The 14253-nt window shown below is 58.5% G+C and overlaps 1 protein-coding gene across 9 annotated transcripts in view; it reads right to left on the bottom strand.

Moving 5' to 3' along the window:
- Positions 1–700: 700 nt before the first annotated feature.
- The window catches only part of TTC7B (tetratricopeptide repeat domain 7B), a 259212-nt gene continuing 245659 nt past the window's right edge, over positions 701–14253 (bottom strand). For all 9 annotated transcript variants that reach the window (XM_072745564.1, XM_072745562.1, XM_072745563.1 and 6 more), the window contains one exon: positions 701–1695. In XM_072745564.1, coding sequence (XP_072601665.1) covers positions 1474–1695 — 222 coding nt within the window. In that variant the 3' untranslated portion in view covers positions 701–1473. The remainder of the gene's footprint in view (positions 1696–14253) is intronic.

Consider the following 14253-nt stretch of genomic DNA (forward strand, 5'->3'; position numbering starts at 1 on the left):
CACAGCCTCAGGTGCCGCCTGGCAACGTCAATGCCGAGGCCAGGGTGGGGAGCAGGTGCTGTGCCTGTGGCCTTTGCTACCATTGTCACACCCCAGTCCTCAGCTGCCCCATCACCTGCCTGCCCAGAGAGTCAGGACGGCTGTGCTCAGCTGGGCTGGGGGGGCCTCGAGGGCGAAACTCAGCACCCCCACCTGCATTTCCTAGGGTCCCTGACAAGGTGAGGGATTGGAGGTCTGCTCAGCTTCTCTCTGGTCCTTGCCCTTTAGTATCCACTTCACTGCCTGGAGTCAGCCTCCGGCTTCACATCTGGCCCCCACCCCTCTTGGCTCTCCCCTCTTGGTGGCAGGAGGGCTGCTGAAATTCCAGCCTCACGGGGGTGGGGGGGGTTAAGTCCAGCAGGAGAGCAAGAGTTTTTCTTGACAGCTGCCCCCCTAGTGGGCCCCTTCAGGTCACATGCTCATTCCTAATCCTCTTTGCCCACGAATGCAGATGTCCCCGGGCCTGTCCCCTGCTCCTGACCCAGACGACTTGGGAGTGGTGGGAAAAGTGACTTCCCACGGGACACTCAGGGCTAGGTCCCTGGCGCCAAGGGCTGACCTGGCCAGGGCAGGTGTGGGCGCCAACACCTTCCCCACGCCCCGGGGACTGAGCCTTACCCCCTCGGCTCTGTGGGCTTCCAGCAACGACACCGGCCACGAGTCCATTTAAAAATCATTTTATTATTAACATCATCTTCCCATTTAGCCAAGTGTCTGTCATGTATAAGGAATGTCGGTAAATATTCCATTTGAAGCATCTTTGTACATATTTCCATCGATAAATAAACTCTGAATTCACATAAAAAAGTTAAACTTAAATAGCTCCTATTTCCTTCTCTTGTAACAGGCATATAGTGGTGAAATAGAAACATTCTCGAACTCAGGCTTTGCTCTAAGTGAGGACAGGAATTCACATGGTACAATTATTGACAACAGAACCAAGAAATTGTCAGCTGGTGTCCTGGCTTTGGACGAGGACCGAGGTGGGAAACAGAAAATTCACATTTGGTTTTCCGGGCCGCGGGTGGGGCAGGCGTGGTGACGGGGAGGAGAGATTTCTTTACAGCTCTGATAAAAATAATCTGCTCTGCCACTGAATTTTAACTCTGAATATATTCTTCTACATTTGCTGATTAAGTCCATTATCATTTGACTTTACAACGCAGATGTCGACTAACGAAATATGGCACGTAATCCGTTTTGAATGTCAGGAGGTTCCAAGACTATCACTGGGCTGGCCAGAAACGACGACAGAAATGCGCGAGGAGAGCGAGCGATGATCGGGGCTTGTTGGGTTAGTTCACTGCGGTCAATCGCACGTCCGTCCGTCTGCCCGTCTGCCCGTCTGTCCGCGGCCTCGGTGCAGGGGGGTGGGGGGGCGCCCCAGGCGGGGCGCGGGGGGACAGAGCGGCAGTGAGGCTGGCAGGTGCCTGCTCAGAGCACCCGGGGGATGATGGTGAAGGGCACCGCGGGGCTGCTGGCTTCCAGCTCCAGGGCCGTCAGGAAGCACTCGGTGGCCGCCGCGTCGTTGCCCTGCGCCTGGAGGACCTCGCCCAGGCCGTTCCAGACCTCGTGGGCCGTCGAGTTCACCTGCACCGCATCCCGGAGGATCTTCTCCGCTAGACTGTAGCGGCCCAGCTGATGGAGGATCAGGGCCTGCGGGCGGCGGAGAGACAGACAGACAGTCAGAGAGGCCCTGCACCTGCAGGCTCTGCCTGTCCCTGAGCATCTGCAGGTTGGCCGGGGGGGGGGGGGGGGGGGCTGATGTCCATGGGGCTGGGCACCCAGAGGTGCCAACGCTCTCCGCATGCAGGGGCAACGGCTGGGGCGCGGCTTGCCCTGTAGGAGGCGGCCCCACTCTGCCGCTTTAGAAGGACGACACGTGCAGTCTCCCGGGGTTCAGGCGGGCCCTGAAGGCCCGGGGTGGGGGGGCCCGTCGGAAGGGCTGCTCTGTACCGACCCGTGCTCCTCACCTGAAGAAATGTTGTTCGTGGTGTTACTGTTGCAATGACTGGAACAGGATTGTCCCCCCACCAGAAACCAGCCCCTGTTTTCACCATGCCCACTCACCCCAAGCTCGGCTGTCACCTTACACAGCTTCATGTTATTTTATTTTGCTTCAAAGATTTATTTATTAGAGAGAGAGAGAGAGAGAGAGAGAGAACTCGAGCAGGTGCAGGGGCAGAGGGAGAGGGAGAGAGAAGCAGGCCCCTCTCAGAGCACAGAGCCCGACCTGGGGCTCGACTTCACGACCCTGAGGTTGTGACCTGGGCTGAAATCAAGATTCAGATGCTTCACCGACTGAGCCCCCCAGGCGCCCCCACCTCACACAGTTTTAACTAGGATGTAGGCAACGGCCCCCGATATTTTACTGGAACCATGTTCCCGAGCTGCTCTCTTTGAGCCAAGGACAGAGCCTCATTTCCTCGACCTCTCCCTCACCGGCCGCCTCTGGGGATGTGCCCACTCTCTCTACTACTGTAAATCACGCTGTGATGAACACCTTTCCAGACAGTGGCGCTGCGCCCTATAGAGCAGCCCGGGTTAAATCTGTCCTACAGTCCCCTACCCTGTGGGCGAATGGGACCCTACCTCTTCTGGGTATGAACAGACAAAGGAAACTGCTCGGGAGCAGGACCACAGGGTGGGGCTCTGCTTTCTTTTTTTTTCTTTTCTTTTTTTTTTTTTTAGGTGTATAAACAATTTATTAACAGACAAGGCCTACAGGTTTATTTCTTCTTGGACACGCCCACGGTGCGACCACGGCGCCCTGTGGTCTTGGTGTGCTGGCCTCGGACACGAAGTCCTCAAAAGTGGCGCAGCCCCCTGGATGGGGCTCAGTGGGACCAGCTTGACGACTGTTGGGAGGTTCCTCTTTTAGAGCAAATGTCCCCACAGTGGCCTGACTGGGTTGGAGGATATGCCTCTTTATAGGGTTCTCCAAAGGCTCTGCAGGTGAGATCCCCACAGGGTCAGGGCCTTCAGAGCCACCAGCAGGGTGTCAGGGGCCGGTCCCCCAGTCCCCACCATGGTGACTTCAGAGGCACAGACCCGCCCTCCTTACTAAAACCTGCATTTATTTATTTATTTATTTTTAAATTTTTAATTTATTTATGATAGTCATACACAGAGAGAGAGAGAGAGAGAGAGAGGCAGAGACATAGGCAGAGGGAGAAGCAGGCTCCATGTACCGGGAGCCCGACGTGGGATTCGATCCCGGGTCTCCAGGATCGCGCCCTGGGCCAAAGGCAGGCGCCAAACCGCTGCGCCACCCAGGGATCCCTATTTATTTATTTATTTATTTATTTATTTTTTTCCTATTTATTTATTTTTAAGGAGCCATGGAGGTGAACTGTTTGCCATGTCTCTGTTTACACCTTGTTAGAGGACAGCGATTCACCCATGATCACAAGTGTCTAGACTGTTGTTGAACTTCTGAGATTTCTTTCCTTTGAACACAAGTTTTTGGTTTTTTAAATTGGATTCGTTGAACTTGTGTTGGCTGGTTTTGTGGTTTTTTTTTTTTTTTTTTTTTTTTTTGTCACTTCAAAGCTCTGCAAGTTACCCTTTCAAAGAGCTGACACGTGTTCAATTCCACCCTGCTCAGGAGCTGTCTGCTTTATCTCGGCAGACAGGAGCCAACGTGGATTTCTTCTCCTGGGCTGGACACTCACTGGCCGGCCGCCCACCTCCCTACTCCCGCGAGGCACTGCCCCTGACCAGAGTGAATGGTCACCTGGGACACGGGGGCTCTCCCGCGGCGGCAACACCTTCCCTTCGCACAGGGACTGTGCCGTTTAGGCCTCCGTTAGCCCATGTTGGGTTCCAACAGTGGAGGTGGACATGAGAACCTCTCCTCCTTCTCTTTGCTTTCATATATTTGTTGACAACTGAGCTCTATCCCTTGCCAGACCAACTTCAGAATCATTTCTTTCGTGCCCTTTGAGGGTTGAATCGTGCACCCACCAAGTCTCCAGGGGTGCATGGAGGAGCCTGCATGTGCAGGGTGCGTCTTCCCACCCAAGAATGTGGCCTGCCCACGGGTCCCTCGTACCTCATCCTAAATCTCCCAGTGAGGCCTTGCACTTCCTTTTTGTGCCCCCCGAGCTGCCTTCCTGAGTGAGGAGGCCGAGGAGGCTGGTGCAGCAGGACCTCAGTGTCAGCTCTACTCTGGGAGGAAAACTGAAAGGAAACAGTATTAGTTCCCTTTCTTAACGTCTCTCCGTGCTTAAACCATGGCCACACTGGAGTCCAGATCCTAAATCAGACCTGTCAGAGCCAGGGCTCTGGGCAGCAGGGTGGCTCCCTCCCTGAAGCATTAGGACAAGAGCAGTGGCCTGCAGTTAGTCCTTGCAATTAGGATTTCATGTTGCCTTTGGGAATTTCTCTCATCAGCCTACGGGCCTTCCCGTTCTCCAGAGGGAACTGCTGGGTTTCAGCTGCCTTGCCCAGGCTGGTGAGGGTCAGGTGTGCAGAGACCACCAGGGACAGGTGCCATTCCCCACCCGTGCGTGGGCAAGGGAGCAGGGGCAAATGCCCAGCATGGACCTGGCAGCTTCCTGGCCGGACGGTGCATAGTGGTAACAGCAGCACGGGCTTTCCCGGTGTTTATACTGCACCAGGCGCCGTTCCCGGGGCTTATATCCTTTGGTTCATTTAACCCACCCAGGGAGACCCCGAAGTAGTTTCTCCTGGGCACGGCTGGGATAGGCCCTCACCTGGCTGCCCGGCCTGCTGCGGTTTGCTGAGGAGAAAGATCCCGCCACGGAGGAGCACTCATCACCCGGAGGGGAAATCTCCCAATGCACACACCCCGTTGGGTGGGTGAGCAAACTATAGCTTCTACAGCCCTTGTCGCTGGCCCCGGGCGCACAGCCGCCTCCTGCACATCCAAACTCTTAGGACCTGAAATCCATTTGGGTGCAGAGCCCAGGGTGGGCCAGGAGTCAGGGGTCACCTCCATCTCCTGGCACAGTGCTGTGCACTGCCCCCCCTGGCCCTCCTTCAGAGAAACTCGGCTTGACACCCACACTCCTTGGTCCTGGAGGTCAGGTGGGAAAGGGCGGGAGGCCTTCCTGAAGTTCTGAGCAACGGAACATGAGGACCAATGAGCTCCTGCCTCCTTTTCTTCCAGGGCAGGTTATGAGCTTGAGCTCAGTCTAGAACATTCCAATTTAACTGATGGAGAAGCAGGAGGGAGGGAGGGGGGTCTGGGTGATGGCAGCAAGCAGAGGCATGAAGATTACACAAGGTGCCTTGTACCCATCCCTTCAAGGTAGGACCTCCTCAGTGCACCAAATTACCGAACACACGCAGCCTTTTTCTGAGCGGCCCTACCACACCTGCGGCACGTGCTGGGCCAAGGGTGGATGAGGGGCAAGCCCCTGGTGAGGTGGAAAGAGGCATCCTTGGTTTCTTGGCTGCAGGCTTAGAGCATAATTTAGGTTCCCCTGGGCTGGGCTGCTGTCAGTCAGCCCCACGCTGCTTCCTTCCCAACAGACATGACGCTAGGCACCCGTACTTGGCTCATCTCACGTTTACCACTTCAGATGCAAAGAGGCAAGGTCCACAAAGGCCCAGGATCTTGCCCAAAGTCGCAGGGCCAATGAATATGGGGCTGCAGGCTAGCCCAGGTCTGCCCAAGGCCCAAACCCCCATGCTCCCCCCATCCATCTGGCCCGCTTACTTGCTCACTGCTGCCTCTGTGGCTTTAAGAGACGCACCCGGAACCCCTCAGGCACTGACCCAGTGACGCCTGAGCACCAGCAAATGGGCATCTGTGGGCTGGGTCTTCCCTTTCATTTCTCCAACCATGGAGAACTGGCTCTGTCCCTCCTCCCCATGCTTATGACCGAGACAGAGGTTCCTCTCCAGCCAGCCAGAGGTATTCTCCAACTCAGACTGCTGCTGGGGAGCATCTTAGGCACCTGCTCAAGGGCTAGGAGGGCTCCCTGTCTCCCTTGGGTGGCCCACAGGCTGGCTATGACCCTGAGGCTGTGGTGGATGAGGGTGCCGAAGGTCTGCGGGGTCTTGTTAGCCAGGGAGTGGGCCACTGAGATGGTGGAGCCCAGAGGTTGCTGGTCTCAGTGGCAAAGATCTGCCCCCACCCTGCTGGAGTGGGGACAAGGACACTGGTCTTTTTGCTGGGAAGTCTGATCAGAAGATGGCAGGCTGCTCAATCTGGTTGCAGCCTATCATGGGGACTCCAGGGTATATGGCAGGGGGCAAGCCTACCCACCCCCAAACGCCTGCAGAGAGCCAGCCGCTGGGCTAATCTGACCTGTCACCCTCAGTCCTGGGCAGCTGAGAGTCTTCATGTTGTCCAGAGCTGCAGACTTCTTGTGGGCTCGGAAATTTCCAGCCCATATACCTGGACTTCTATTCCTAATGTGGGCACAGGCTCCCCTTTCCAGATGACCTTGAAGCTTCCTGAGCAATCTGTTTAGTGGAATTAATTCCTAAAGCTGGAACCGCTCAGGGAGACATCGGATGCTTGCCAGGGGCCGCCAGCTCGGGCTTTTGGCAAAGGAATGAAAACTCGGCCTCTGCCCAGGGCCCCAGCAAGCCAAGAGCAGCTCAGACATCAGTCACATAATGGGATCAACCAGGACCAGCTCTGGCTGGGTCTGGGCTATTGCTTGGTGCCAGCGTTGCAGCTGGGCTGGCCAGAGGTGGGCTGGGACCTGGCTGTCAGGACGGACACACCACCCAAGCCCCCGTGTGTGGGGAGAGGCCTTCCTTGGCTTTGTTGTGCCCCTACGCACTAGAACCCTGGCCCCCTTTCTGATTCTACAGGCCCTGCTTCCTCTCTTCTCTGACCATCAAAGGCCTAACTCCTGAGGTTGGGTTTTAACTATCCTCACCACTGGCTGGATCCAGCTTTCTCTTAGTACCGACCTCGGAGAGCCCATGCACTTCTGCAGGATGCATCCCCCTGCCCCCTTCCACCTCCTCAACCTCTGTCATTCCTAGTCTGGCCCCTCCCGCTGGAGCTCTAGCCCATGTGCTCAAAGCCCTGCTGATAGCCATTCCCTCAAGAGCCCAGGCCACACTGCCCCCCACCCTTAGGCAGTCCTACCCAGAGGCATGGGTCCGCTCCCAGCCCTCAGGCTGGCAGGAGACCGAGATTTCCAGGGCTGACCTATTTCACGAGCAGAATAACTCACCTTCTCCCCCATATCAAAATCCCAAACTCCACTGGGTGATTGCCCAGATCCCTGCCATGCGCTGGGGATACAGAGCAAGGCTCTCAGAGCTTGGGGCCCAGTGAAAATCCTAATGAGACGGAGCAGCTGTCACGTGCCGGGTGCTGGGTGCGTCTAAGACCCCAAGACACACATGCAGGCAGCAAGTGGCAGGGCTGAGATGTGAACTCGACAGCTCGTGCCTGCTCTTGACACCAGACCCTTTCCTTCTCCCGGGAGAGGCTGTGCCAACGGGCTTTCACCACCTGCCTCAACCCCGGCGTTCCTCAGCCGCCGCGGGTTAGGAGGAGCCGGGCTGGCCTTCCCGAAGATGGGAATCACTGAGAGCTAACTTATTTGTCCCTTTCTTTGGGCACAAGCGAAGACAGCCTCCCAGGCCCATGATTACTGTAATCAGGTGTTCTGTACAAATAAGATCTTGGTGCTGCACCAAATTGGAAGTAAATGAGGGAATTAAACCTGTTATTTTTTCAAAAGAGGCAAAATGGACTTGGCTGATTTGAAGACAAGTAGCCTCTTCCTCGCTCACGTCTTGTGTGTGTTGATAACTGATGCCCGAGGACTGAAGACCTCGCCACGTGTCGCAGACACCTCAGCAGGAGAGGAGCCCTGTTCGGCCTTCCTGCTCCAGCCCTGGCTCTGGAGAGCACCCGAAGCCCTGGAGCAGATGACGCAGAGTGAGGCTGCAGGACAACAGCCCCTTTGGGAGATTTCAGACACCCCCATGGTGCTCTGCGCACACGCTGGGTGTGCCCTTGGCCGGGCTCAGGGGCATGTCGTGGACCACTGCTTGTCCCTGCAGAGGCACGGGCACAGAGACAATGTCCTTGCAAAGAAGCATGCCCCCAGCGCCGAGCCCCCGCTAAACAGCAGCTCTGCAGCTCAGCTCTAGCCGGGGGTCAAGCAGTGGTTTCTCTGTGACTGTGGCTTTCTCCAAGGCGGGATGCTCTGGAAATCAAATGTGTGGCTCCCTCATGCTTGCCCTGCCTCACTGGGCTCGGGCTGTGGGCTCTGCCTGTGGGCACTGCTCTTGGCTTCTGGAGCAGGGGTCAGCAGGTGCCCTTGCCACGTCAGAGCCGGCAGGGGTTTTGCAGAGGCTGCTGGACCTACCAAGGCCAGGGACGGGGAGGTCGTGCAGTGTCGGGGGTGGCACCGGAGTATTTAAGAGTCTTGTGTCCTGTCCTGGGTCAGAAGTTCCACCACTGAACCACTGCGGGGTGTGGGGGGAGGTGGGGCAGCATCATCAGGAGGTTCTACCAAAAATACAAATAAACTCGAGAGAACGAATGTATGGATCACCAGGCTCCACTGAGTTTTAGTGGGCAAAGTATCATAACCAATACACTGCGTGTGCTACCGACAGCGAGGCGCTTCCCTAACTATTCCGTGGGAGCTGTCTCCATCCCACCCGCCTGCTAGGCCTTGCCCCCAACGCCTGGAGGGCAGGGACCCGGCAGGCCCGCAGTCACCTCTGTGCTGTGAGGCGTGGCGCCAAGCAGGAGGGCTGTACTCAATGAGCAACGGGTAAATGAGGAGACCCTGAGTATCTATGAATAAGAACCATGTTTAAAGCCCCCGCTGACCCAGTCCAGGCCTGTCTGGCCCAGAGCCGGTGCTTGTGCCCAGCACCCGTAAGCCCGGGGCCTGAGGCCAAGGGCTGTCCCTGGGAGGAGCAGACGGGAGCTCATGCCCACATCTGCAGCTCCCTGGGCCGTTCAAGCCAAACCAGCACCTCCAAGGCTTTGGATAAAGATGCATCAGCCTCCCCCTGGCGGGACTTCTGTTGTCAGGACCCTGGGATCGTGAAGGCAGTTAGAGGAAAGCCTGCTACCCCAGCCGGACACACTCTGGGACAACGATGGAGCTGCCGAGCTGGCTGCAGCCTGAGCTGTGGCTGCGCTGGTCAGAGGTGGCTGGTGGTGGGATCGGGACAGGGGCGAGGGGTAATGAGGAGCTCTGCAGACTCGGGCTATGGTCACCGGGCCGCCCAGTGCAGGGACTGGCCTGGCGCTCCCTCAGAGAGTGGGGAATGTAGGTTAAGAGCTACATTGGTGACTTGGGCCACTTCTGGGTCCCAGATGCTTTGTCTGTACAACGGGGACAAATACCGACTCACAGGAGTACATGAGGCCCAAGTGAGACCAAGTCTGTGAAGCGCTCAGTACACCTCTGGCGAACGGTCACCATCATCGGTGTGATTAGGGGAGGGGAGGCCCCTCAGATGCCCACAGTTACGCGGCTCTTTGCTGCCAACCCGTCCCCCCCCCCCCCCCGGCCCTGCCCCTCTGGATAGTGCTCGGGAAGCTCGAGTACCATCTGATCTGATTCATCCGTGCACGTCCAGCCCCCAGGGTGGGACTGGCACAGAGAAGGTTCTCGGGGAATATTTGGTGAATGGATGGAAGGACAGACAAGTGGATGGTGAAGGACCCTGCGTGATGGCGAGGAAAACAGAGGTGGCCATGGCTTCTTGCCAGTGCTTTCAGCTAACATGCGCCAAAGTCTAGGCCTCAGGTCCCCCTTGTCCACGCTCCCGTCAGAGCCCACTCACTCACTCTGCCTTCCAGGGACATCGGTGATGCAGCTGTTCGGGGGGTGGCGGCCGCCCGATGGGAGCAGGTGCTCTGTTCCCAGTGCATTGCCACGGCCTCCCCTCGGGTATCTGGCCACATACAGACCGGACGCCTCTGAAGAACCCAGCAGCCACCGACAGATTCACAGACAAGGAAACAGAGGGCCAGGGAGGAGACGGGCCTTGCCCGCGGCCGTGACCCTGATGGATGCAGAGTGGGGCTAGGTCCCCAAGGGTGCAGGTGGGGGCGGAGGGGCCTGGGGTGCTGCCTGGCATGCACCCCCCACCTGAACTCTGCCCTCAACCCCGCCTGCTCTGTGCTGGCCTGCCGGGGGCCAGTGCCTGGAACAGTGAGCACCTCCTGGAAGCCCATGGGGGCCCCAAGTGGGAACGGGGTCCCGGGTGCGCTCCTGCCCCTTCCCAGCAGCTGTGCACTGGCAGGGCTGGAGGCTGCATCAGCTGCAGCAGAGGCACCACGGAGGAAACCAGCACGCAGGGCCCCCCGGTTCTCATCTGTTCCTTCCTGAGGATGCAATCCATCAGGCAGAGGCAGGGTGCCGTGGCTGGGCTCACAAAACTATGTTCCTGTTAGGTGAGAACACGAATGGGCCGCCGGGCAGGCCCACCCTGAGAGGGCCACAGCAGGCAGCAGCTTTGCAGAGACATTCTGGGGCAGTGGCGGGGAGGACGCTGACAGGCTGCCCTGCCTCCCTTCCTGGGGAGCGGCCCCTGCTTCCTTGGCCAGGATCAAAGGCGCTGGCAGTTTTGAGCACCCGCATTTGTGGGCGCTGCTGAGGGGGTAGCCTGAGTCCGCCCTGCTTCCCAAGATGCCTTGAAAAGGAACTGAAGGCGCACTTGGAGGGGCGGGGGCGGGCTCAGCTTTTCCACCTGGATTCCAGCGGCTCCGGGTGAGGTCTGCTCCACACCCGGCTCTGTTTTATGTTTCATTTCTGTGTCCTGAGAGCTTAGCAATGCGCGCTGGCTTGCCAGGGGGCCGAGGGCGTGTGCTGGCCAACTGCGCGGGCCTTGCCAGGGCCTGCCCAACGGGCCAGGGGCTCCGAGGGGCCAGGGACCCCAGGTTCCCTGGCCCAGCCGAGGGCATAACTGCCCTACAGCCCTTCCCCGCGTGGGGCCCAGACCTCCAGCGTCGGGCGGGGTTCACACGCTGTAACTCAGCCCCCTTTGCTAGGCCAGCGAGAGCGAGTTGGGGGTGCCCTGGAGGAGGGCCTGCGGAGGGTCAGCCGCTCTGCTGCCACACAGGCTGGTATGGGCTGGCCTTTCTCGTTTTGGCCATTTTACTGAGTTCTGGCCCAGTTTCTGCAAAGGCGAAGGCTGGCCCTTCCTGGCAAGCTCGGGCCCGTCTTACCACAGACGGCAGGCTCGTGAGCACCTCCAGGTCCCAGCCACCCCACCGGGCCTTCACGCAGGGACAGAACATTCCCAGCCCAGGGCCACTGCCATCCTGCACCCGGGACGGGGGCTGCAGAGCAGAGAGGGAGAGGGACAAGGGGAGGAGGGAGACGAGGGCTGAGCGGCCCTGGGGAGGGGCCCTTGGGGACAGGCTGTGCGGAGGAGCTGAGCCGAAGCCAGGCCTCCAGGTGAGCAGGCCTCACACCACCGACGACAAGACGGGGCCAGAGATGGATGCTCTGCGGCCACAGCGGGGCAGACCTGGGGAAGGCCTGGGCAGGACCCTGCCCCCCCCGGGGGGGCTCTGCCCTCAGGGTGAACTGGATGCTGAGTGTTCCAGGAGGGGGAGGCAAAGACCCCAGCCCCTGCCTGCCCTTCCCAGAGGCTGCGGGCACCTTTGCTCCTCAGGGGAGCTGCGGCCATGGGAGGCTGTGCTCTCATGGGGGGCCTCTTTTCCAGGTCAAATGTTTTATTTGAAGAAACGTGCCTTCTGGAGCCCAGGCCTTTCTAACATTGACCTCAACTCATAAGGAAACAAAACCCAATTTTTCCCAAACCAGCAGCCAACCATCCATGGAAGCAGAAGGCCTTGGGATGGTGGGGGGGAGGGAGGGGTCCAGGCCTCTGCTTCATAACGCAGGAGCCTCTGTTGCAGGCCCTACCAGGCAGCCTCCCACTGTGCTCACACCCTCCAGGGACGGGGAGCTCACCACTGCCCGGGGCTGCCCACACCACACACCGAGCCGTCTGAACCGTGTGGAGGCCTCATTAGGCGTTGTGTCTAATTCCCACTCTCTGATGGTCGTTGAGTCCCCTGGAGTCACGTGGCAAAAGTCCCCTCTCCTTTCCACCTGATAGTCCTCAGGATTGGAAGAAAGCTTCCAGAAGTGTGCTCTCTCTGTCTCTCTCTCTCATGCAGTCCAGGGTGTTACAGGAACAGGAACCTCAGGCCTCCTTACCCCCACATCACTGAGCAGAGCACCCAAAGGGGACCACACTGTGGGTTCAGAAGAAGGAGCCCTTAAGCTCCAAGACAATGTGAGTGTGGCTTTTCGTTTTCATGACTCGTTTGCCCGGCAGGATCTTTCAAAGTTTCTTCCTTCCAGAATGGTTTGGAATATTCTGGAGGACCTGAAGCTGCAACTAGCAGAGTGACAGGCTGGTTTTCAGGCAGGAAACGGGCCAGCAGTGAGGATGGGGCCAGTCTGGCCAGAAGCCACAGGGCCTGCCTGGCCTCGTGTGGATTTCACGCAGGAATCCCAGTTTGGCCCCATATTTCCTCTGGCCTAATTTCTTTGAAACTGGGTACTTCAGCGTCAGTGCCAAAATATCTGCATGCTGTGGTGACTTTTAGAGAACAGTCGCTGGGGATCATTGGGGCACTTGGGAGGGCCCACCGTCCATCAGCCAGCCCACCAGCAGCTTCCAAGCACCGAGGACTCACAGCCTGGTCCTGGTGTAGAGTGACGCCCAGAGCACGGTCAGGATGGCAGAGCAGAGCCAAGGCGTCCCCAAGGGCCAGTCTCCTGGGTCATGGGTGGGTAACAGGAGCCCCGAATGGGCAAGCCCTCCACCTAGATCGCAAATGTCACTGCGCACCTGTGCATGTCCTGGCACCATGTGCTGAGGGCCGGGAGCTCAGGGGCACAGACTGCCCCTCCCTGGGCTGGCGGGGTTGCTATGCTGTGGGTCCCACCCCAGATGGAGAGCCCCTTGAGCCAGGCTGGGCCCGCTGTGCATGCGAAGGCCCGGTGTCCAGAACAGTAAGGCCTGCTGGAAGGAGAAGGGAGGACATTCCAGAAGACGGAACACAACCCTCCCACCTTTTCTTTTTAACAAATGAGAAAATGGAAGCTCAGCGTCCAGGAGGTGACTGGCTCACAACCACACAGCTACTTCTACCTCTAAAGCTTCGTGCGGACAGGTGTGGGGGCAGCTGCAGCTGGGAGGGGCCTTACCGATGGCAGAGAGATGTGGAAGGGGTCCTGGGTGGGCAAGCACCTGGCTCAGGCACCCAGCCACGCGGAGGCCACACTGGGTCTAAGAACCCGGTTCTCAAGGACCAGCTCATGTTCCTCCAGGTCAGGGGATCAGGGTCTCTGGGGGTGATGGGGGCACTTAGGGGGCCGCCACATCCAGTGGGGCCAGGCCATGGGCTCTCCAGCCCCAGGGAGCACCACGGGGCCCAAGAGGGGCTGATGGGGAATAATGCCCACCCTCCCCAGCACCGTGTGCCTGTAGCCCAGGCTCTTCCCATTCGGCCGTGGTGCTCATCTCACAACCACCCCCACCTGTACTGTTTGCTGGCAGCTGAGATCATTTAGACACTGGTCACACTCCACATCAGAGATGGAGGGTACCCTGCATCCCCAACAGTTCCGATGCCCTAACTAGGGCCAGGCCATCTGGCACTCTGACTCCCCATCTTTGCCTGCCCTTCCTGATAAGGAGTGGGGAGGAGACTTAGGGAAAAAAAAAGTCTGAGTCCTTCTCTGACTTCAGCGGTTGTAAAGGCTAAAAAGGCATCAGCTTCCACCCTCCCTTTGAGCTGCCCCCAAGGTCCGAGCATAGCACCCCCCAGCCCTGAATGGCTTTGATCTGTGTGCTAACGCCCGGGGGTGGAACCTGCCCTGGAGGCCAGGCCAAGGGCACCCACTGGGAAATACTGGCCTCTGGGGCGAGCTCGCTCCACCCCCCCCCCCCCCCCCCCCCCGCAGCCCAGGGCCAGGCACTCACAAACTCCACGAACTCGCATGTACAAACACCAGCACCAGTGCCTCTATAGCTGTGCAAGGTACACTGACCTACTGGAGAAATGTCAGACGGGGCAAGTCCCATGCACTATCCGGGGACATAGGTGAGAAGGCCTGTCTCGGTGCAACTCAGGCTGAAGGTGGGGCGGGGGGCGGGCAGGGTGAGGAACGTCTGGGGTCCTTCCCCCAGAAAGACACAGGGATGCCGGGCATCCTCCTTACTCTGATGCCTGTAGCAATTCTTGGTAAAATTCTAGACGATTCTCCACCATCC

This window comes from Vulpes vulpes, unplaced genomic scaffold (genome assembly GCF_048418805.1).
Source record: "Vulpes vulpes isolate BD-2025 unplaced genomic scaffold, VulVul3 u000000644, whole genome shotgun sequence".
Classification (NCBI taxonomy): Eukaryota; Metazoa; Chordata; class Mammalia; order Carnivora; family Canidae; genus Vulpes; species Vulpes vulpes.